This window comes from Dreissena polymorpha, chromosome 3, assembly GCF_020536995.1.
Source record: "Dreissena polymorpha isolate Duluth1 chromosome 3, UMN_Dpol_1.0, whole genome shotgun sequence".
Classification (NCBI taxonomy): Eukaryota; Metazoa; Mollusca; class Bivalvia; order Myida; family Dreissenidae; genus Dreissena; species Dreissena polymorpha.
Window position 1 is genome coordinate 109,054,043 of NC_068357.1, and position 17,319 is coordinate 109,071,361.

General features: G+C 35.3%; 1 protein-coding gene across 1 annotated transcript in view; it reads left to right on the plus strand.

The window, feature by feature from the left end:
• The window catches only part of LOC127875066 (uncharacterized protein K04H4.2-like), a 3,850-nt gene extending 3,413 nt beyond the window's left edge, over nt 1–437 (plus strand). The window contains exon 3 of the mRNA XM_052419885.1: nt 39–437. Within this exon, the coding sequence (XP_052275845.1) occupies nt 39–196 (158 nt within the window). The 3' untranslated portion in view covers nt 197–437. The remainder of the gene's footprint in view (nt 1–38) is intronic.
• Nucleotides 438–17,319: the final 16,882 nt, after the last annotated feature.

Consider the following 17,319-nt stretch of genomic DNA (forward strand, 5'->3'; position numbering starts at 1 on the left):
TTTGTGTCAATACATTGGACTTTACTTGCTATTTACAGAAAACTCTTGTCCTGTATTCCCCGCTGTGGTAGATCCTGGCTGTTCAACAACTACAATACCGGATAAATGCAAAAATGATAAAGATTGTAAGAAAGGTGAACTGTGTTGTCGCACAAATTGTGGCAACATGTACTGCAAAGGAGCACAGGGAAACTAAATGCAGAGCCGTATTGAATACTTCTGCCAAATGAAGACACATACACCAAGCTATATTTATGAACCCGTACATAAAGTAAAATTAAATAAAAAACATCATAATACATTTTTGTTTTGAGTTTTATATGTCATAAAATGTACGTTATATTTTAATAAATTTATTTAGAATTGCATGTACACGATAAAAGTTCAACACTTTTTTCACTGATGTTTGCAATAAGAATTTAAATAAACATATAAACATATAATTGTTGACATTTATCAAGTAGAAACATATTCACGAGTAAACCAACTATATAAATTGATAAGTGCACGGATCATGTACATATTAACGAAGACGAAAGGACAAACCGACTTAAACAAAATTTCATGAACGACGTATTTATAAACCCGGAATTGTGTATGTAATGTCAATAAAAGATTGATTTCATAGAGATTAATTCAATCGAGCAACTCTTCATGAAACTTTCGTCTGAGACTAGAGCCAAGTTATCTTTAGACAGAACTGCTCTTCGCGGATCCATTTCAACACAGTCTTAGTATACCGGTGTGCAAGCCTATTCAATTAAACAGCGGTATGACCACGTTTGATTTTGTAATATTGTACCCCGTATTCAAACATAGTTGAATGTTCCACAACTTATTCAATCATGTTATATTATGTTTATAGAGTTAAGAGAGTTTTTTCACCGTAATATCTCATATACTTATATGCGTGTTTATGGTTTATTTAAGGTATAAAATTGGTTTAACTTTACATATCATGCTTCTGGTGTTTAACCTTGTATGAAATGCTTCTGGAATTTAACGGTTTATTCAAAGAGTGTGCCATGTATTGTTATCTCATGTGATAATGCAGTAACCGCAACTGCAAAGTTACTGAAGTTTATGTTACAGCATTTTAGTTTACGACCCTCTTTTCATTTTCAGCCTTTCAGGAATTTAATAAACAGCATTCGAAATTCAAGCATTATTTAATGTGTAAAACATCCTTAATTATTAAACATATTATCGAAACTTTCGGTATTAAACAAATCTGAATATTGACGTTTTTCAACATCTTGAATTACGTAAATCAAGATATCCAGATAAAAACGAACGGGTACGCGAAAACAATATGTCTGGAACTAACTATCGAGATTTAGTTAACGCATTAAAGCGCTTACCCTGCTTCACAGCTTTACACAGTGCTGGTCATTCGTGCATCAAATGCCTGTCTCTAGACATAAAGGCGGGTCTATCGGAAAAGTGGTCTTAGATTGAGCTGAAACTAAATTGTATCTTGTTTTCAATGAACATTTCGTGTTTCATCACTTTTGGCATGTGTTTATGATTGTAGTTTTCAGACTAGTTTAACTTCGTATGCATAAGCGTTCATATTAGAACAAACCCTCAATAGTACATTTTTGCAATAGTGGACTTGGTCGGTAAAAAATGCTTTTCACATACTATATTTTCATTGTAAGACGTAGCTTGTCAGATAATGTAATTAACGGTAAGTAAAGTCACGGAAGACAACGTTATATAATGCAGAATAGCGAACATTTCTGCTTTTATTATTTTAATGATGGTACATGAAAAGTACTCGGTAAGATACATTCGTTTCGCTGCTTCTTCCAGAACCCGAACAATGTGATAAAGGATGTAAAAGTTTATTTATGACCCCCATATAACATTGGGTCCGTAAGAACCGAGTTGCTATTAATGTTGATTGATTTATGTTAAAACGCAGCAGTTAATACGTTCATTTTATTATTTAAAAGCCAGAAAGTCAGGTCTGATGTCGTAAATAAAATTCTTTAAAATCTACATTTAGTTGGTGATGGTCTTACATTTTCCAAACACTGTTGAACACAAAATCGCGACCAAATGTTGCCGTTTTTATACAAATGTGCATGCCCTTGCGCGTATGCTCGATCTCGAAGTATTAAGCAAGAGAATGCTTTATCACACTTACCGTATTGTGCCCATTGTGAAGAACGCGATGTCTCATGGTAGGCGATCTGCATCATGTATCTAGGAAGAACGCGATGTCTCATGGTAGGCGATCTGCATCATGTATCTAGTGCTACATTATTCCGTTTTTGTATATTTTGTCATTGTTTTATTGTGTTATTACTTCGTCACTCTTATATAAAAAAACGTCATAACATAGAGTAATATTATCCAAAAAGTCATAAGTTTACATTTACTTAAATGTTGAGTGATAAACTATTTATATAATTAAATTTATATGATTATGAACTATTCCTTCAATTTTGAACGCTGTACGATGAAAAGTGAAGGATAACTTTATCGGACAAGTGTGTGTCTACGTGCGACAGACAGACATACATACATTATGATTTACGTAGATAGAAGGAAGAAAGCCAGACGGACAGACGGACGAAATTACATAGATATATACAAAACGGACAGAAATCCATGGTGTTTCCGAAATACCCCATGTACCTTTTTGCGGGAGGAACACTTATAACATTTGTATATACATAAAAAGGTTACAACTTATACTGTTACTACTGCTTTTATATGACTGCTATTAAATACACTGCTGCGATCAAATAGATAAAATCATGAGCAGAGATTGTTCACCAAATAAAAATTTGAGTTGCATTATGTTTCAACCGTCATACATATCTATATCGCAATATAATACATTCTTTGATACAAATACATGTTTTGTTACCTGTTTAATAATGACTGCATGAACCATAACTCTATACACAGTGGTTTATTTTTCAACTATCGCTAGATGTAAAACATTAACATTTTGAAAACTATCGATATATTCATTTCTTGCTCAATTTTGCATACACACTAAAATATTGCCGTCATCATTATAAAATGTTAATTTAGTTTTGTGTATTTTTTTTTTCGAACACTGCATATCATCAGTTTCATCAGTTAAATATAAGTGTTAACGGATTGTTTATAATGAGAATGCAAAACTGCTCCAGCAGCTGGAGTTTCGCTTGTTTATATTAAGAAATGTTGCGGAATTTTAACGAGAATACTGTCACGAGCCGAGCGTAGCTGTGATTTGTTTACTTTCTTCAACTTTTCCAAACTTGTAGCTTTTGTTCAAGTCTAACATATAACTTAAATGGACTCTGATAAACAGTAAACTAAGAATAACATTTTTGCCTATTCAGTCGTTTTAAAATTGTGAAAAAAAACTCAAGATTAATAACATTTCCAAAATTTATTCATTCATAACAAATAAATTAATAACAACTTTCAATATAGATCTATATATTTCGTAACAGACATGTTATTTCTTAGACACTTATCATTACAATACAGCAATATATATGTATCATGTTAAGTATTTGCACACTCTGTTTTATAACGTCCTAAAAAGATGATAAATGCAACTTGTTAAATTTAGTCTTAATTTTAATAGCTAGTCTTATTTAAAACTGTATTTTAAATGCTTATAAAAGAAAAATAAAATAAAATAGGTAAAACAAAGTTCAGAGTCCCTGAATGAGAATGGTCAGTGCCTTTTATACCCTCCAGAAGCGCACAAATAACATTGTGCAATAATACCATAAAAGCGCACATATTAAATGTGCACAAAAAGCGCACAAACAACGCTCAGTAAAGCGCGCAAGAGCGCACAATAGAATTTGAGCGTTCTTGACACGGCAAATGTCACTCATCTTAAAATGATATCTCTAACGATATTACAATGAAACAGTAGTCAAATACATATCAATTAAATCAATAAATCATTTATATAGAGGACTATAACAAATTTTAAGAAGGAATATGAGTATTTAATTTTAACAAATTATATCGTACGACTAAACTGTCAAAATACTGTAGTCACTGTAAACTACCCAGAGTGCACTTATGTCAGCATCAGGAAATCAACTTCATGTTTATCCAAAATGGCTGCCATATTAACAGACGCAAATACAATGGGACATTTAAAAAGGATATTACAAATAATAAAGAAACGCAAAAGGTAAGCATCGGCTGCTATCAGCTCTAACTACCACTCAGCATCCAATAAAAACATTAAATAACAGTGACATAGTCATTTAGATGCAAACATAAACGGTGAAAATGAACAATGTACATGTACATAAACACATGTTTTCATGAACAATCTAGGGCATGACAGTACCCTTCATTCAATTTTGAAGGTCCTCCTGTAAATAATTAAGTAGAAAATTTGTCATGCCCTCTCTAACAGTTACAATATCAGTAAACCTTGTAAGAAATTGTTTGTTTAACACTTTGTAAAGTGTGATTTAGAGCATCCATTTCAAGGTACAACACTTTTTTCAGTGTTATGTTCACTACTTAACACAAGAACTATCAAATAGAACAAAATGCTGTTAAAACAATCACAACAAATTTCATTCCTATGTACAATAATAAATAATTTGAGATCAGAGAAAGTCAATATAAATAATGTTATTACTAGACTTCCAATTTGTAAAAATAACAATGTAAATAATTTTACTGACTTGTTCAGAAATATTTTTGCATACAAAAAAAATACTCTCAAGAAAATCCTGAATACCAATTTTTAACTTGAATACCACAGTTAATTAGTCAACATGTATTCACTTGCAAACATTTATACTTAAATAATTTTTCAACCTTCTAAAAAATGACTAGATAATTCAAAACACTAAATGATACAATCCTGAATTTGCAAAACAAAAAAGATGTTGACCGAAGTTTATTGTAAGTAAAGTGACACTGTTTCAATGTTTTAGGCAACTTATACATACGACGATGCTCAACTCTTCTGTCGCGGTGATTTTCCTTCTCATGCCTGTCCCTTGAGTTGTAGTTTCTGGGGCGAAAAGGAGATCGGTCAAATTGCTGGTTGTAACGGACTGTAGATGTTTCGGTTGCAGAATAGTCTAGACGATGATGGGTGTAGCTGTGGATGGAATCTGGATGATGATATGTTGGTGGGTGACAGTCAGCAGCTGATTGTGTGGGTTGGTTTTGACTCCTCAGGATGTCAGTGAGGTCTGCCATGCTCTTTGTGAAGTAACAATTGAAGCGATACTGCTTGTTGATTTCTGTGTGTATATAAGTTGTTATTGAAATCTGACAACACAGCCATTAGTTCATTGTGTCTTTTAACAGAAGAGTTGGATGCAGCTAATGACGAAGAAGATGAAGAGTTAGATGAAGAGCTGGAGTAAGATGTTGATTCAGGGGCAAGAGCACGACATTCTTCGATGGTTGGCAGAGTGGTCAAAGGATCTTCTTGGTTGATTATGGCTTGAGGTGCTTCTGTTTGTGCGGTGTGAGATGGTGGGAGGCTGGTCAGGGTTAGTTGATTTGGTTCTGGCGTTGGGGATTTTGTTGATGTTCCGATGACATTGATCAATTGTTGCAGGGTTCAATGCATTCCGAGAGGTTGGCGTAGGTGATGGGTTGAGGTTGAAATGTCTGAAGAGGAGTAAGTATGGACGGTTGTGCTGGAGAAGATTGCTGTAGGAACGGAGACAGTGGCCAGTTGCTGACAGGACTCAGGTCTTGAAGCACAGACTGTATGGCTTGAGACAGGATGTCAGGATTCTTGGAGATGGAGAGCCAATGGCGTGTGCTTTCTCAAGCAGAAAGAGCAGCAACATCCCGGTCAGTAATGGGATATGGAAATGGATTACTGACAAGGAACTCTGGACTTTCAGGGTTGTTTTTCTCCTGGAGCACAAGTGCATGACGACGGAAACTGTGAACATGCTTTTCCAGTTCTTCGCGTTTGAAACATCTGAAGAGGCACAGACGACAGTAGTATGGTGCTTGACCCAGGCTCATGTGCTTTTTCATATTAACAACGCTCAAATTCACTGCTGTGCTTTCTGTGACACTGAAAATTTGATAATGTTTATTTTGTCAGACTCAAAACCGATTTTTATTCTTAATCATTGCATTCTATCAATCGATTCCCGGCTCATTGCCCATCACACATGGTGATTCATTCCCGACCATACTTAAGGTCAATCTTTCCCTATTCGATACCTTTAATACCCTTTCTTAAGACTTTAAACTACTCTCTGACATTTAAACTTCACAACTTATTCATACCACAAGTTAACTATACATCTTTCATATAACATAATCACATTAGCAATATTCCATCACAAATACTGTTTTCTTTCGTTGACATTACTTGTCACAAAAATTACAAGAGCTGATATTTCCATATTTATGTTTCCATTGTGATTTTACAAATACTTTTAGGCAGTTTTAAAATACACATTTTTAAGACACAAATAGGTTAACAATATAATCTTTTTCTCTGTATCATCTAATGCAGTGAAGTTCATACACACATGTACATCACTAAAACAAACTTTATATCTTCACACTAAATATATTAACACACAATAAGAATTATCAAAGTTTAAAATTTCAATTTCCGTTTTTCTTTTAGAATCCATTTTGGCACTTGATCTCCTTCATAAGTTTATTATGATGAACAATTTTTTTATTTCCTTGCTTGTCTAGTTGCAACATAAAATTTACTTCTGAAATTTTCTTTCTGACAAGGAAAGGACCATCGTATGTTCGTTCTAACTTTGGTGATATTCCAGGCTTTCTTGCTTCATTTAGATACCAAACAACATCACTAGTGTTGTAAATGTTTATTGACACTTTTGCATCATAGATTGCTTTGTTGCGCTTGGCAGCGGTCCCAAGGTGATCTCTTGCTACCTGATATGCCTTTTGAAATCTTGACCGCAGCCAGTCGACATAATCTCCATACGATGTAATATTGTTGTTGTCGCATGTTGTTGTGCTACCGAACACCAACTCTGATGGTAAACGGACCTCTCTGCCAATGGTTAGAAGGTTTGGGGTCAATGTGGTTGACTCACTAGGTGTCGCTCTATAAGCTCCTGCGAGGCATCTAGATTCTTATCCCATTGATCTTGTTTTCCACAAAGGTATGCCTTTATCATACGCACCAAGTTTTGTTAAAACGCTCTGTTTGGCCGTTGCACTGTGGGTTTCTTGAACTGGTCCTTATCTTTCTTATCTCCAGCATTCTACACAACTCCTTGAAGACCTTGCTCTCGTAACTTCGACCTTGATCGCTAAGGATGTTCAGCGAACAATCCCACATTGAAATGTATTCATTAAGAATGCAAGATGCGCACGTCTCTGCACTCTGATCAGGTACAGCTATTACTTCAAAATATTTGCTAAAAAGATCAGTTAGCCCCAGAATATATCTGTTACCACGTTCTGTGAGTGGCAGTGGGCCAAGATAGTCTGTAGCAAGCACATCAAATGGTGCATCTGTTGTAATTGAACACATAGTCGCTTGAGGTGTCTTCATTGGCTTTTTGTTCGCAGCACACGTGTCACACCTCTTAACATGCAAAATAACATCAATCTTAATTGCTTACCAAAAATACCGTTGCCAAATTTGCTCTAAGGTCTTCTTAATACCCAAATGACCTGAAATTCCTGGGTTGTGATGTTCAAAAAGAACATCAGTTTTCATAACAAATGGAACAATAAATTGCAAGTGCTCATCAGTTTGGTTCTGTCGTATGACTTTCTTAAATAATAATCCATCTCGAACAAATAAAACATCCCAGAGAACCCAATAGTGTCTTGAAGCTGGGCTGAGTGCTAAGACGTCATTTCAGCTGGGCCTTTTGTTTGCATTTTCGCCTCCAAAATACAGCTTATATCTGGGTCAAAAGATTGTTACTTTTGAAGGTCTTCTAATGATTTATTGCATGCCCATGGTACAAAGGCATTTCTTCCATTTGTTGTGTTGACCTTATCGGTTGGGTATCGTATGTTTGCCCTTTGCAGGTTGCATCTACTCCCGTCAAACAATCATTAAAAAAGTCTTCGTGAACCATGTCTTGTGCTTTTTTGTGCACTTCTTACACGGACCACACTTTAAGGGTTCATTCATGTCTTCAAAATTGAATTCGCAGTATCTTGGATTTCTACATCTTGATAAGGCAACGCAATTTTAATGCTTGATGGTCACTTCTCATAACAAATCTTCGGTCTAACAAGTATTGTCGAAAATATTCAACAAAGTAACGGATTGCAAGAAGTTCCTCTTCAGTTACGCAATAGTTTTTTTTATTCTTGTTAATTGCTCTGCTTGCATATGCGATAACACGTTCGCGGCCATCTTGGATTTAGTGAAGTACAGCTCCAATGCCAACGTCACTGGCGTCAACGTCCAAGCAGAATTCTCCAACCTGAAGTGGATATGCCATTATATTTTGACTTATCAGAATCTTCTTGAGATCTTCAAAAGACCTTTGGCAGTCATCATGCCACTTACATGCCACATCTTTCTTCGTGAGTTCTACCATTGGTCTAACTAGTTTGGCAAAATCTTAAACATATCTACGGTAATATGATCCCATAGCCACAAACTGTCTGACTTCTTTGACATTTGTGGGTACCGGCCACTGAACTATCTTTGCAACATTGATTGGGTTAGGCTTTATTCCTTCTTTTGATACCACATGCCCAAGAAACAAAACTTCTTCCTGTAAGATCTCACACTTTTCATGCTTCAACTTCAATCCTGCAGATCCTATTCTTTCTAAAACTGCATACAATCTGCTCATATGCTGTCTAAAATCGGCGCAAAAGAAAATCACATCATCAATATAAATAAGACAAATTTCCCATTGTAAACCTTGAAGAACAAGCTCCATTGTCCTCTGAAAGGTTGAACAAGCATTGTGGAGTCCAAACGGCATTCTCAGCATTTCATAATGTCCATATTTACAGACAAATGCACTTTTTGGTATATCTTCTTCTTTGAGTGGGATCTGGAAATAACCACTTGTAAGGTCAAATGTGCTAAAATATTTAGCACCAGCTACAGCATCTAGGCAATCTTGCACTTGCGGCAGGGGAAATCCATCTGGTTTGACAAGGGCATTTACTCTTCTATAATCTATGCATGGTCGGACCTGTCCAGTTTTCTTCATAACCAACAAAATAGCGATTGCCCATGGTGACGTACTTTTTCTTATTTCTCCCTTGTCCAGTAATTCTTCTAATGCCTTTTTTTCTGCTTCCACATAAGCCATTGGCACTCTTCTTGGAGCTTGTTTCACTGGTCGTTCGTCACCTGTATTGATAGGATGCTCTGTTAAGTTTGTCAAACCAATGTCAAGGTCATTTTTAGAAAAACCATTTTGAGATCTAATGAGCAGCTTTGCTATGACTTGTTTTTCTTCTTCATTGCAATTTTTAACAGATGTATGGTACAATTTTTGTACGTGTTCTGGGATTTCTTTATTTTCTAATGAAATTTCTTCTTGCACCTTATTGATAATTTGCTCTGATTTGTGACTGAAAGTAACTCGGCGTACTGATAAATTATTGTCCTCTTCCTCTGTGTGTTCTTGACCTTTAAGTGTACTTTTTATACTGTCAATTTGTTCGGCTTGGCCTAATACTGAGTCTTGATTAATATCCACACTATATGGGGATGGATTTCAAAGACGTATCTTGCTTGTCGGGTTTCTATTTATATCAACTAATACTGAGGCTATCTTCAATGGATGTGTTTCACAAAAGTATTTCGTAGATTCTACAATCAATTCTCTTTTTTGAGACACATCTGATTCTTTACGCTCAATAAACACATCAATGACCATTTCGTTGAGACGCGGAATGATGAACTGATCAGCTGCTGTCACTTTTCGAACTTCGTTTTTCATTCCAATTTGAATACAGTGTATATTTTTGCCTTTCAAAACTATGACTTCCTTTGACAAAAGTATATCTGCGGGACCTCCATCATCATTTTGCAGAATTTCTATTCCTAACAAAACATCATCCTAAATTTCAGCAACAATCAATTCCTTGTACATTGAGACTGGTCCTAATTCAATATTAAAAAATGCTTTTCCACATTCTTTTAAAGGAATTCCACTTGCACCTGTCAAACAAGCTGATTTGTTAAGCTGAGGTCTAATTTTAGGATCCAATTTATTGTAAACTCTGTCTGAAATGATTGTTCTTGATGCTCCGGTATCAGTTGTTATAATAACTGGCACATTTTCAATATTTCCTTTGAAATAGACACCACTACTAAATGTTCTTTTGCGCCGCACAATTTCTTCAGCTACACTTGCTGAGTCACTATGGCCATTTATGCTTGCCAGGACCTCCCCTCGGCCAATCGGCTTGGTCCTTTCATGTTTAAAGGCTGATTTTGATAGAAGTCTTTTCTTGCAACTTGCCCATTCTGATACCTAGCATTCTTCAATGGACAATCCCTGGCAAAATGATTTTCTTGGTTACAAGAATAACACTTAATTGTCTTTGGTGTTTGCTTAAAACCATGTTCAGTAGTTTGTTGTTGTTGTTGGGCTTGCGTTAACTAATTTAATTTGTCAAGAACTTGTTGCAACACATCTGTGTCTTTGCTATTTGTATAGACACCTGAAATGTCATTTGTTTTGTCACAGTTTTCTTTATTTTCTCAATTAAATTGCTTTTGTTGGCTCTTGTTTGGGACTCTGTATGCATGTTGGCTAGTGTGTTTATTATCTGTTTCAATCACTTCATAATCTATTTCATTTTCTGATCCAGAAGATCCAGTTCTACGCACAAATATCTCTTACTGTCATTATGAAATAGGTGCCTATTTCTGGTTTGTATGTAATTGACAACGTGGTACACTGCTTCATCAATGTCCTCATGCTCTTTTATGAACTCAATTTCTGATCGCACTTCTTCATCTCGTAAACTATCCGGAAATCTTCTTACTAAATCTTCTTGCCGGGTTCTGTAGTCTCTCCTTGTAAGGGCTTTGTCATACAGACGTTTAAGTTCTGCGGCATACTCCTCAGCTGTTTCACCAACTTTCTGATCTCGTTTGCTAAATTTCACAGCAAAAGTTCTTGGGGTTTCTATGACCCTAAATCTGTTGTTTATTTCACTAACAAGTTCTCTATAGTTGGTTAAAACCTCGTGGTTCAGTTGAGCGAAAACAAATTCACCAGCACTACTTTGCAATTTTGGTTATAAATTGTCAAGGTTTTCTTCTTCATTCCAATGGAGTCTTTCAGCAATAATTTCAAACCTGTTAATTTATACTTTCCACTCAATTTGCCAGTAAAATAAGGATTTTTCATGCTTGAACTGCATTTATGAGGGTAAACACTACTTGTTTGCCTAATATAAGACCTGTTCTCCCTTGGATGCTGGTAGCCAATGTCCCATATTTGTTCACCCTAACCTCTGTCATTACGGAAGGAAGTGGTTGTTGTTTGCTTCCTGTTCCTGGGGGGAAATTTGTACTTGTTTGTTGTTTCTATCACATAAATTTGCTAGAAGTGTTGTAAAATTCTGTAAAGCATTTGACATCTGATTTTGCATTGACACCATATTTGTGACTGCATCTTTCACCCAATCGGTTGTATTTGCCATTTGACATTTCTACGTTGGAAACACTTTGTTAAATCTAGGGGTACTGGACTTAGATGATGTTGGTGCTTTTTTTATTTTCTCGATATGGTTCTTCATAATGCTGGTTAGCTGCTGTTCTGAAGAATACTTCATTCTCTTGTTCTGATTCGGAGTCTGACATTTTGCTTTTAAAGACTGGATTCAATCGCTGAATCTATGTAGAAATCAAAGATCCCACCGCTGCCACCATAAATTATGTCACGAGCCGAGCGGTAGCTGTGATTTTTTACTTTCTTCAACTTTTCCAAACTTGAAGCTTTTGTTCAAGTTTAACATAGAACTAAAATGGACTAAATTTCTATGATGGACTTAATAAACAGTAAACTAAGAGTAACATTTTGCCTATTCAGTTGTTTTAAAATTCTCAAAAATATAAACTCAAGATTTAAAACATTTCCAAAATGTATTAATTCATAACAAATAAATAAATAACAATTTCCTTAACAGACAGATTATTTTTTAGACATTTATCATAACAATACAGAAATATACATGTATCATGTTAAGTATTTGCACACTCTGTTTTATAATGTCCTTAAAAGATGATAAATGCAACTTGTAAAATTCAGTCTTAATTTTAATAGCTAGTCTAATTTAAAACTGTATTTTAAATGCTTATATAAGAAAAATAAAATATGTCTCACACCTAGGAAAACAAAGTTCAGAGTCCTCGAATGAGAATTGTCAGAGCCTTCTATACTGCCCAGAAGCGCACACATAACATTGTTCAATATCAACACAAAGCGCACATATGAAATGTGCACAAAAAGCGCACAAACAGCGCTCAGTAAAGCGCGCAAGAGCGCACAATAGAATTTGAGCGTTCTTGACACGGTAAATGTCACTCGTTTTAAAATGATATTTCTGACAATATTACAATGAAATAAAAGTAAAAAACATATCATTTAAATACATAATCATTTATAAAGACAACTATTACCTTTTTAAACAATTTTTAAGAAGGAATATGAGTATTGAGCAAATTATTTGATATGACTTAACTGTCAACAATACTGTAGTCATTGTAAACTACCCAGAGGGAACTTATGTCAGCATCAGAAAATCAACTTCCTGTTTATCCAAAATGGCTGCCATATTAACAAACGCTAATACAATGAGACATTAAAAAGGATATTACAAATAATAAAGAAGCGCAAAAGGTAGGCATCGGCTGCTATCAGCTCTAACTACCTCTCAGCATCCAATAAAAGCATTAAATGACAGTGACATAGTCATTTAGATGCAAAGCATAAACAATATAAATGAGCAATGTACATATACGTAAACGCATGTTTTACATGAACAATCAAGGGCATGACAATACTTTAGCCTTCGTACAGCATCCTTTTCCATGATTCAAATAATATGTAAATTGCATGTTCCCCTTACATTTCATTGTATGGTAATCAGGAAAACAATTTAAAAGAAATATCGAAAAGTAAACTGTTTAATAAGGTTTATACTTTAAAGCAAATACTCCTACCTTTTATTGTTTATAGAACGGTTTCGGCTTATGTTGTATACAGGATTGGATAACAAAAGTAAATATATTATTTTTTTGCCAGCACTAAATACTTACCTCAGAAAAAAAACAGCCTTTCTAAAACAAACTTGCATCTTGATAACTCGATAGCGGGAAGTTAAGTTCGCATACATCCTTTTAATTATGCAACTACAAATTGCCTTTGCAATTTAATTATATTTACATTTAAAATGTCAAAATAAAAGCTTAACTTCAAAGCCGGTTCTAATATAGTGGATATCCTATGTAGGTAACAAAAATATATATAAATGAAATAACCATTACCATTTTGAAATGGCGTATGTTTTATCAAGTGGACATGTTCGGATTGTTCGCCATTTTAAGTCAAGAATCATCACCAGCACACATTAGTATCATGGCTAAAACCTACACAGCTCTTTTATAAAGTTGACTACCCCACTCGTTCCCATGACGACATATAATATGTTTTCATTTTGTTTTGTGTTTACAATTTAGCAACTGGTGGGTGTTCTTACCTCAATTATCAAAGAAATCTTGTGTTTTTGTCAGCCATATTGACAAAGACTTTAACAGTGCCTTTGTAATATTTATAATATTTAGTTATATTTGTTTCAAAACAGATCAATCTTTAATGTATACAAAACAAGAACAAACTCTCAGATGAAGTGGTATCAGAAAATCATCACACTAAGAGTTTTACACGATTGAACATTCAACAAATTCATGTACAATAGATATGTACGCTATTTGGAAATCCACATTTTTGTGTGAAGATGTGTTAAAATAACACAGTTGTATTTGCTGGTCATGCAACAAATATAATACATGTGTCCGTATAGGATTAAACTTGGTTGTTTTTAATTTCAATGAATATTGTTTTTGACGATGCTGGAACAGCATCGTCCAAGGTATCATAACCATCTAAAAAAAATTCACAATGGCGACCTATGTAGAAGACCGAGCAAGTCCGATTGAGATAACTCGAGTTTTCAGTTACTTCCCTTTTGCATTCGCCACTGCGTAGGAGATTGCTCGTCATTGATATCATTCTCCTAGCAGAGTTGTCGTTCGTGTTTCAACATTCAACAATGGCCGCCCCCATGAGAGTCTCGATTGAAAACTTTCTTACTGCATAAATTGGCTTGTTTCGCTATTTAGAAGCTGTCATTTAGGATATATGAATTATTTATTCACTAAATCTCCGCTTATGACAACAATAGTTGGAATTCGAAGGATATATACTCGATGTAGGACTTTCTGGATCGTAACAGCTTGACACGGCAAAACTGGCATACTGGTATTTTTAGTTATAAAAATAAGTCACATTGTGCTTTATAAATTGTATTCGAGCATTTTGCGACTTATTGAATGACTATGATACCCGATATCAATATTTCATCGGGGATTCGCAGATCACCAAGCTGTCCTGAAATTCAACATTGATTTCAAACTCTTTACTGGTTAGTGTTAGTACTTTTTATCATTTTAAAGTTTAATGAACTGTGTCACAGTAAAAGAGACATTAAGGTGATTGTGGCCAGTTTGGATCTAGATCAGCCTGCAGTCGCTTGAAAGCTGTTTGCTTAAAAGCGTTTTTCTGACAATAACAAATAATTTAATTGGATACTGATTTGACTGCGCTTTTCCTGTGACCTGTCTCAAATAATAGAATTATCATGAATCAAATTATTTTTTTCGAACATTAATCAATTGTGTTTCTTGTCCCTCGGGATCAATGACTCCAGCACTTACCTGTTGAGAATTGAATACTGCTAAAGGCGATGCTTGGGGCGTGAGAGATGTTGCACCTTCCAGTATCGCTCGATTGTTCATTGTCGGCTCGGGTACTACGTACATGTACCCCGGGTACTCTTAAGTATATTTACATGTATCCCGGGTACGGTAAATATACTAAAATGTACCCGGGAAATTTAACCCTAAATCAGTTGTTGTCGACTATTTGTTTGTAATAATTATATATACACATTTATGTCAATTTTCTGTAGAATGGCCTCTATATTATCGGAACACATACTCAAAAAGCATGTTGATGCAGTGTTTTTCTGAAGAGAAGTGTGTTTAAGATAATCGGTTGCGCGTTTTACGACATCGGATTTTGGGCGCGAATACAACTCGGGTACAGTCTAATATGGACCGAGTACAATTACGTTTATTTACCGTACCTGGGGTACATGTAAGTATACTTAGAGTACCCAGGGTACATGTAAGTATACGTAAGTGTACCCGGGGTACATGTAAGTAGTACCAGAGCCGACAATGACCAATCAAGCTCCATTATCCCTCATGAACCGACTCAAAAAACCGAGTCGGCAATATTTTACTTAATTTTTAGTTTGGTTGCTCTCGAGGGATCGAAAATTTCAGAATCTTCCTAAAAGCCCAACGAGTTTGATCCCCAGAAGCGACATTGAAAACTAGCATACTTTGTTATCTAAAAGGCTGCTAAACCTGATATACAATGATAATGTGAATTTTCTCTCACATGATGTTCATCAGTCATATTATATAAAAAAAACTTACAGCAGTAGTAAACAACTGGACAATAATTAATAAACGCATCTTTCATTTGTCATTGACACTTTGATTTTGACATGGCCTAGATTTAAATTTGTGACTGGACTTTACCAGAACTCTTGTAACAGAGCTTAAGTTTAAATGTACCATTGAAGATCACCTAAATCCAGATTTGCTATTATAGACGTGTGGAAAGTTTTAAGGGTGTGACAAGTAAGTAAAAATTGGTCATTACCCAGAGGCCACAACTGATCTATGACTGTATTAAAACAAGAAAAATCAGTGCCTGATTTAGATTTCCTTAGATAGTTCAATAAAAACTAATTTCATAAGCCTGGTAACAGTTTAACGGTAATGCTACCAATGTTTCACACCAGGGCCTTAAATTTGAAATCTAGGACATGCATGGTCATTTCTTCATGAAATCAGGACACACAATTGTATTTTAAGTCCTTAATTGACCTGGCTATAGTTCTCAGATTATTATAAGCTCAATCAGTATATTTATATCATTATGTATGCTTTGTGTATTGTAAACATATACACAATCATGAAGTTACATGATAGCAATAAATAATATCAAAGCTACCCATACTATAAAGGTCATTGACAAAGCCTATGGTCAAAATGTGAACACATTGAGTGTAATCGCCCTCTCGTGCCAGCAAAAACAACACGTTGACAGGTTGTCATTTTTTACAGTTCTACTTTCACTTTCATTTTGTGATATCAAACTATTAACAATTATGTGGCTGAGAAAAATATCGCCATTGCTTTTTATGCCCCCGGTAGGGTGGCCTATGTCAGTTGAACTGTCAGTCAGTCAGTCAGTCAGTGTTTCAGTCTGTCCGTCCGTCCGAAAACTTTAATGGCCATAACTTTTTTAATATTGAACATAGCAACTTGATATTTGGCATACATGTGCATCTCATGGAGCTGCACATTTTCTGTTGTGAAAGGTGAAAGTGAAGGTCATCCTTCAAGGTCAAATGTCAAATATAAAGCGTCTGTCTGTCTGTCCGAAAACTTTAACATTGGCCATAACTTTTTCAATATTGGCGTGCATGCGTATGCACATATTGATTGGTAAAGGTCGAGGTCATCCTTCAAGGTCAAAGGTCAAATTTTGCAATATTGAATAAAGCACCTCCATATTCGGCATGCATGTGTATGTCATGGAGCTGCACATTTTGAGTGGTAAAAGGTCAAGGTCATCCTTCTAGGTCAAAGGTAAAATATATGGCTTCAAAGCTGCGCAGCAGGGGGCATTGTGTTTCACAAACACAGCTCTTGTTTAATATATTGTCTGCACATTTCTTCAAAAAACTTACATCAATACACGAATTTCTTCGTTAATTCAATCATTCCTGACATACTTGTGTACATATTTCGCTTACATTTTGACGCGCGTAGGTTGGACCGCATTACTGCTTCCGAAATGTGTATTCATACTATTGCCTTCGAGGAACTTATCTGATGTTTGACGGAAAGGGCCGAAAATGTGCAAGTGTGGGTCAAGTTCCCCACAGGTACTACTTTCCCGTTCCCCCTAAAAAAAAATCCGTACCTTAAATTTTTCGTACCCAATTTTTTTTCGTACCCAATTTTTTTTTCGTACCCAATATTTTTTT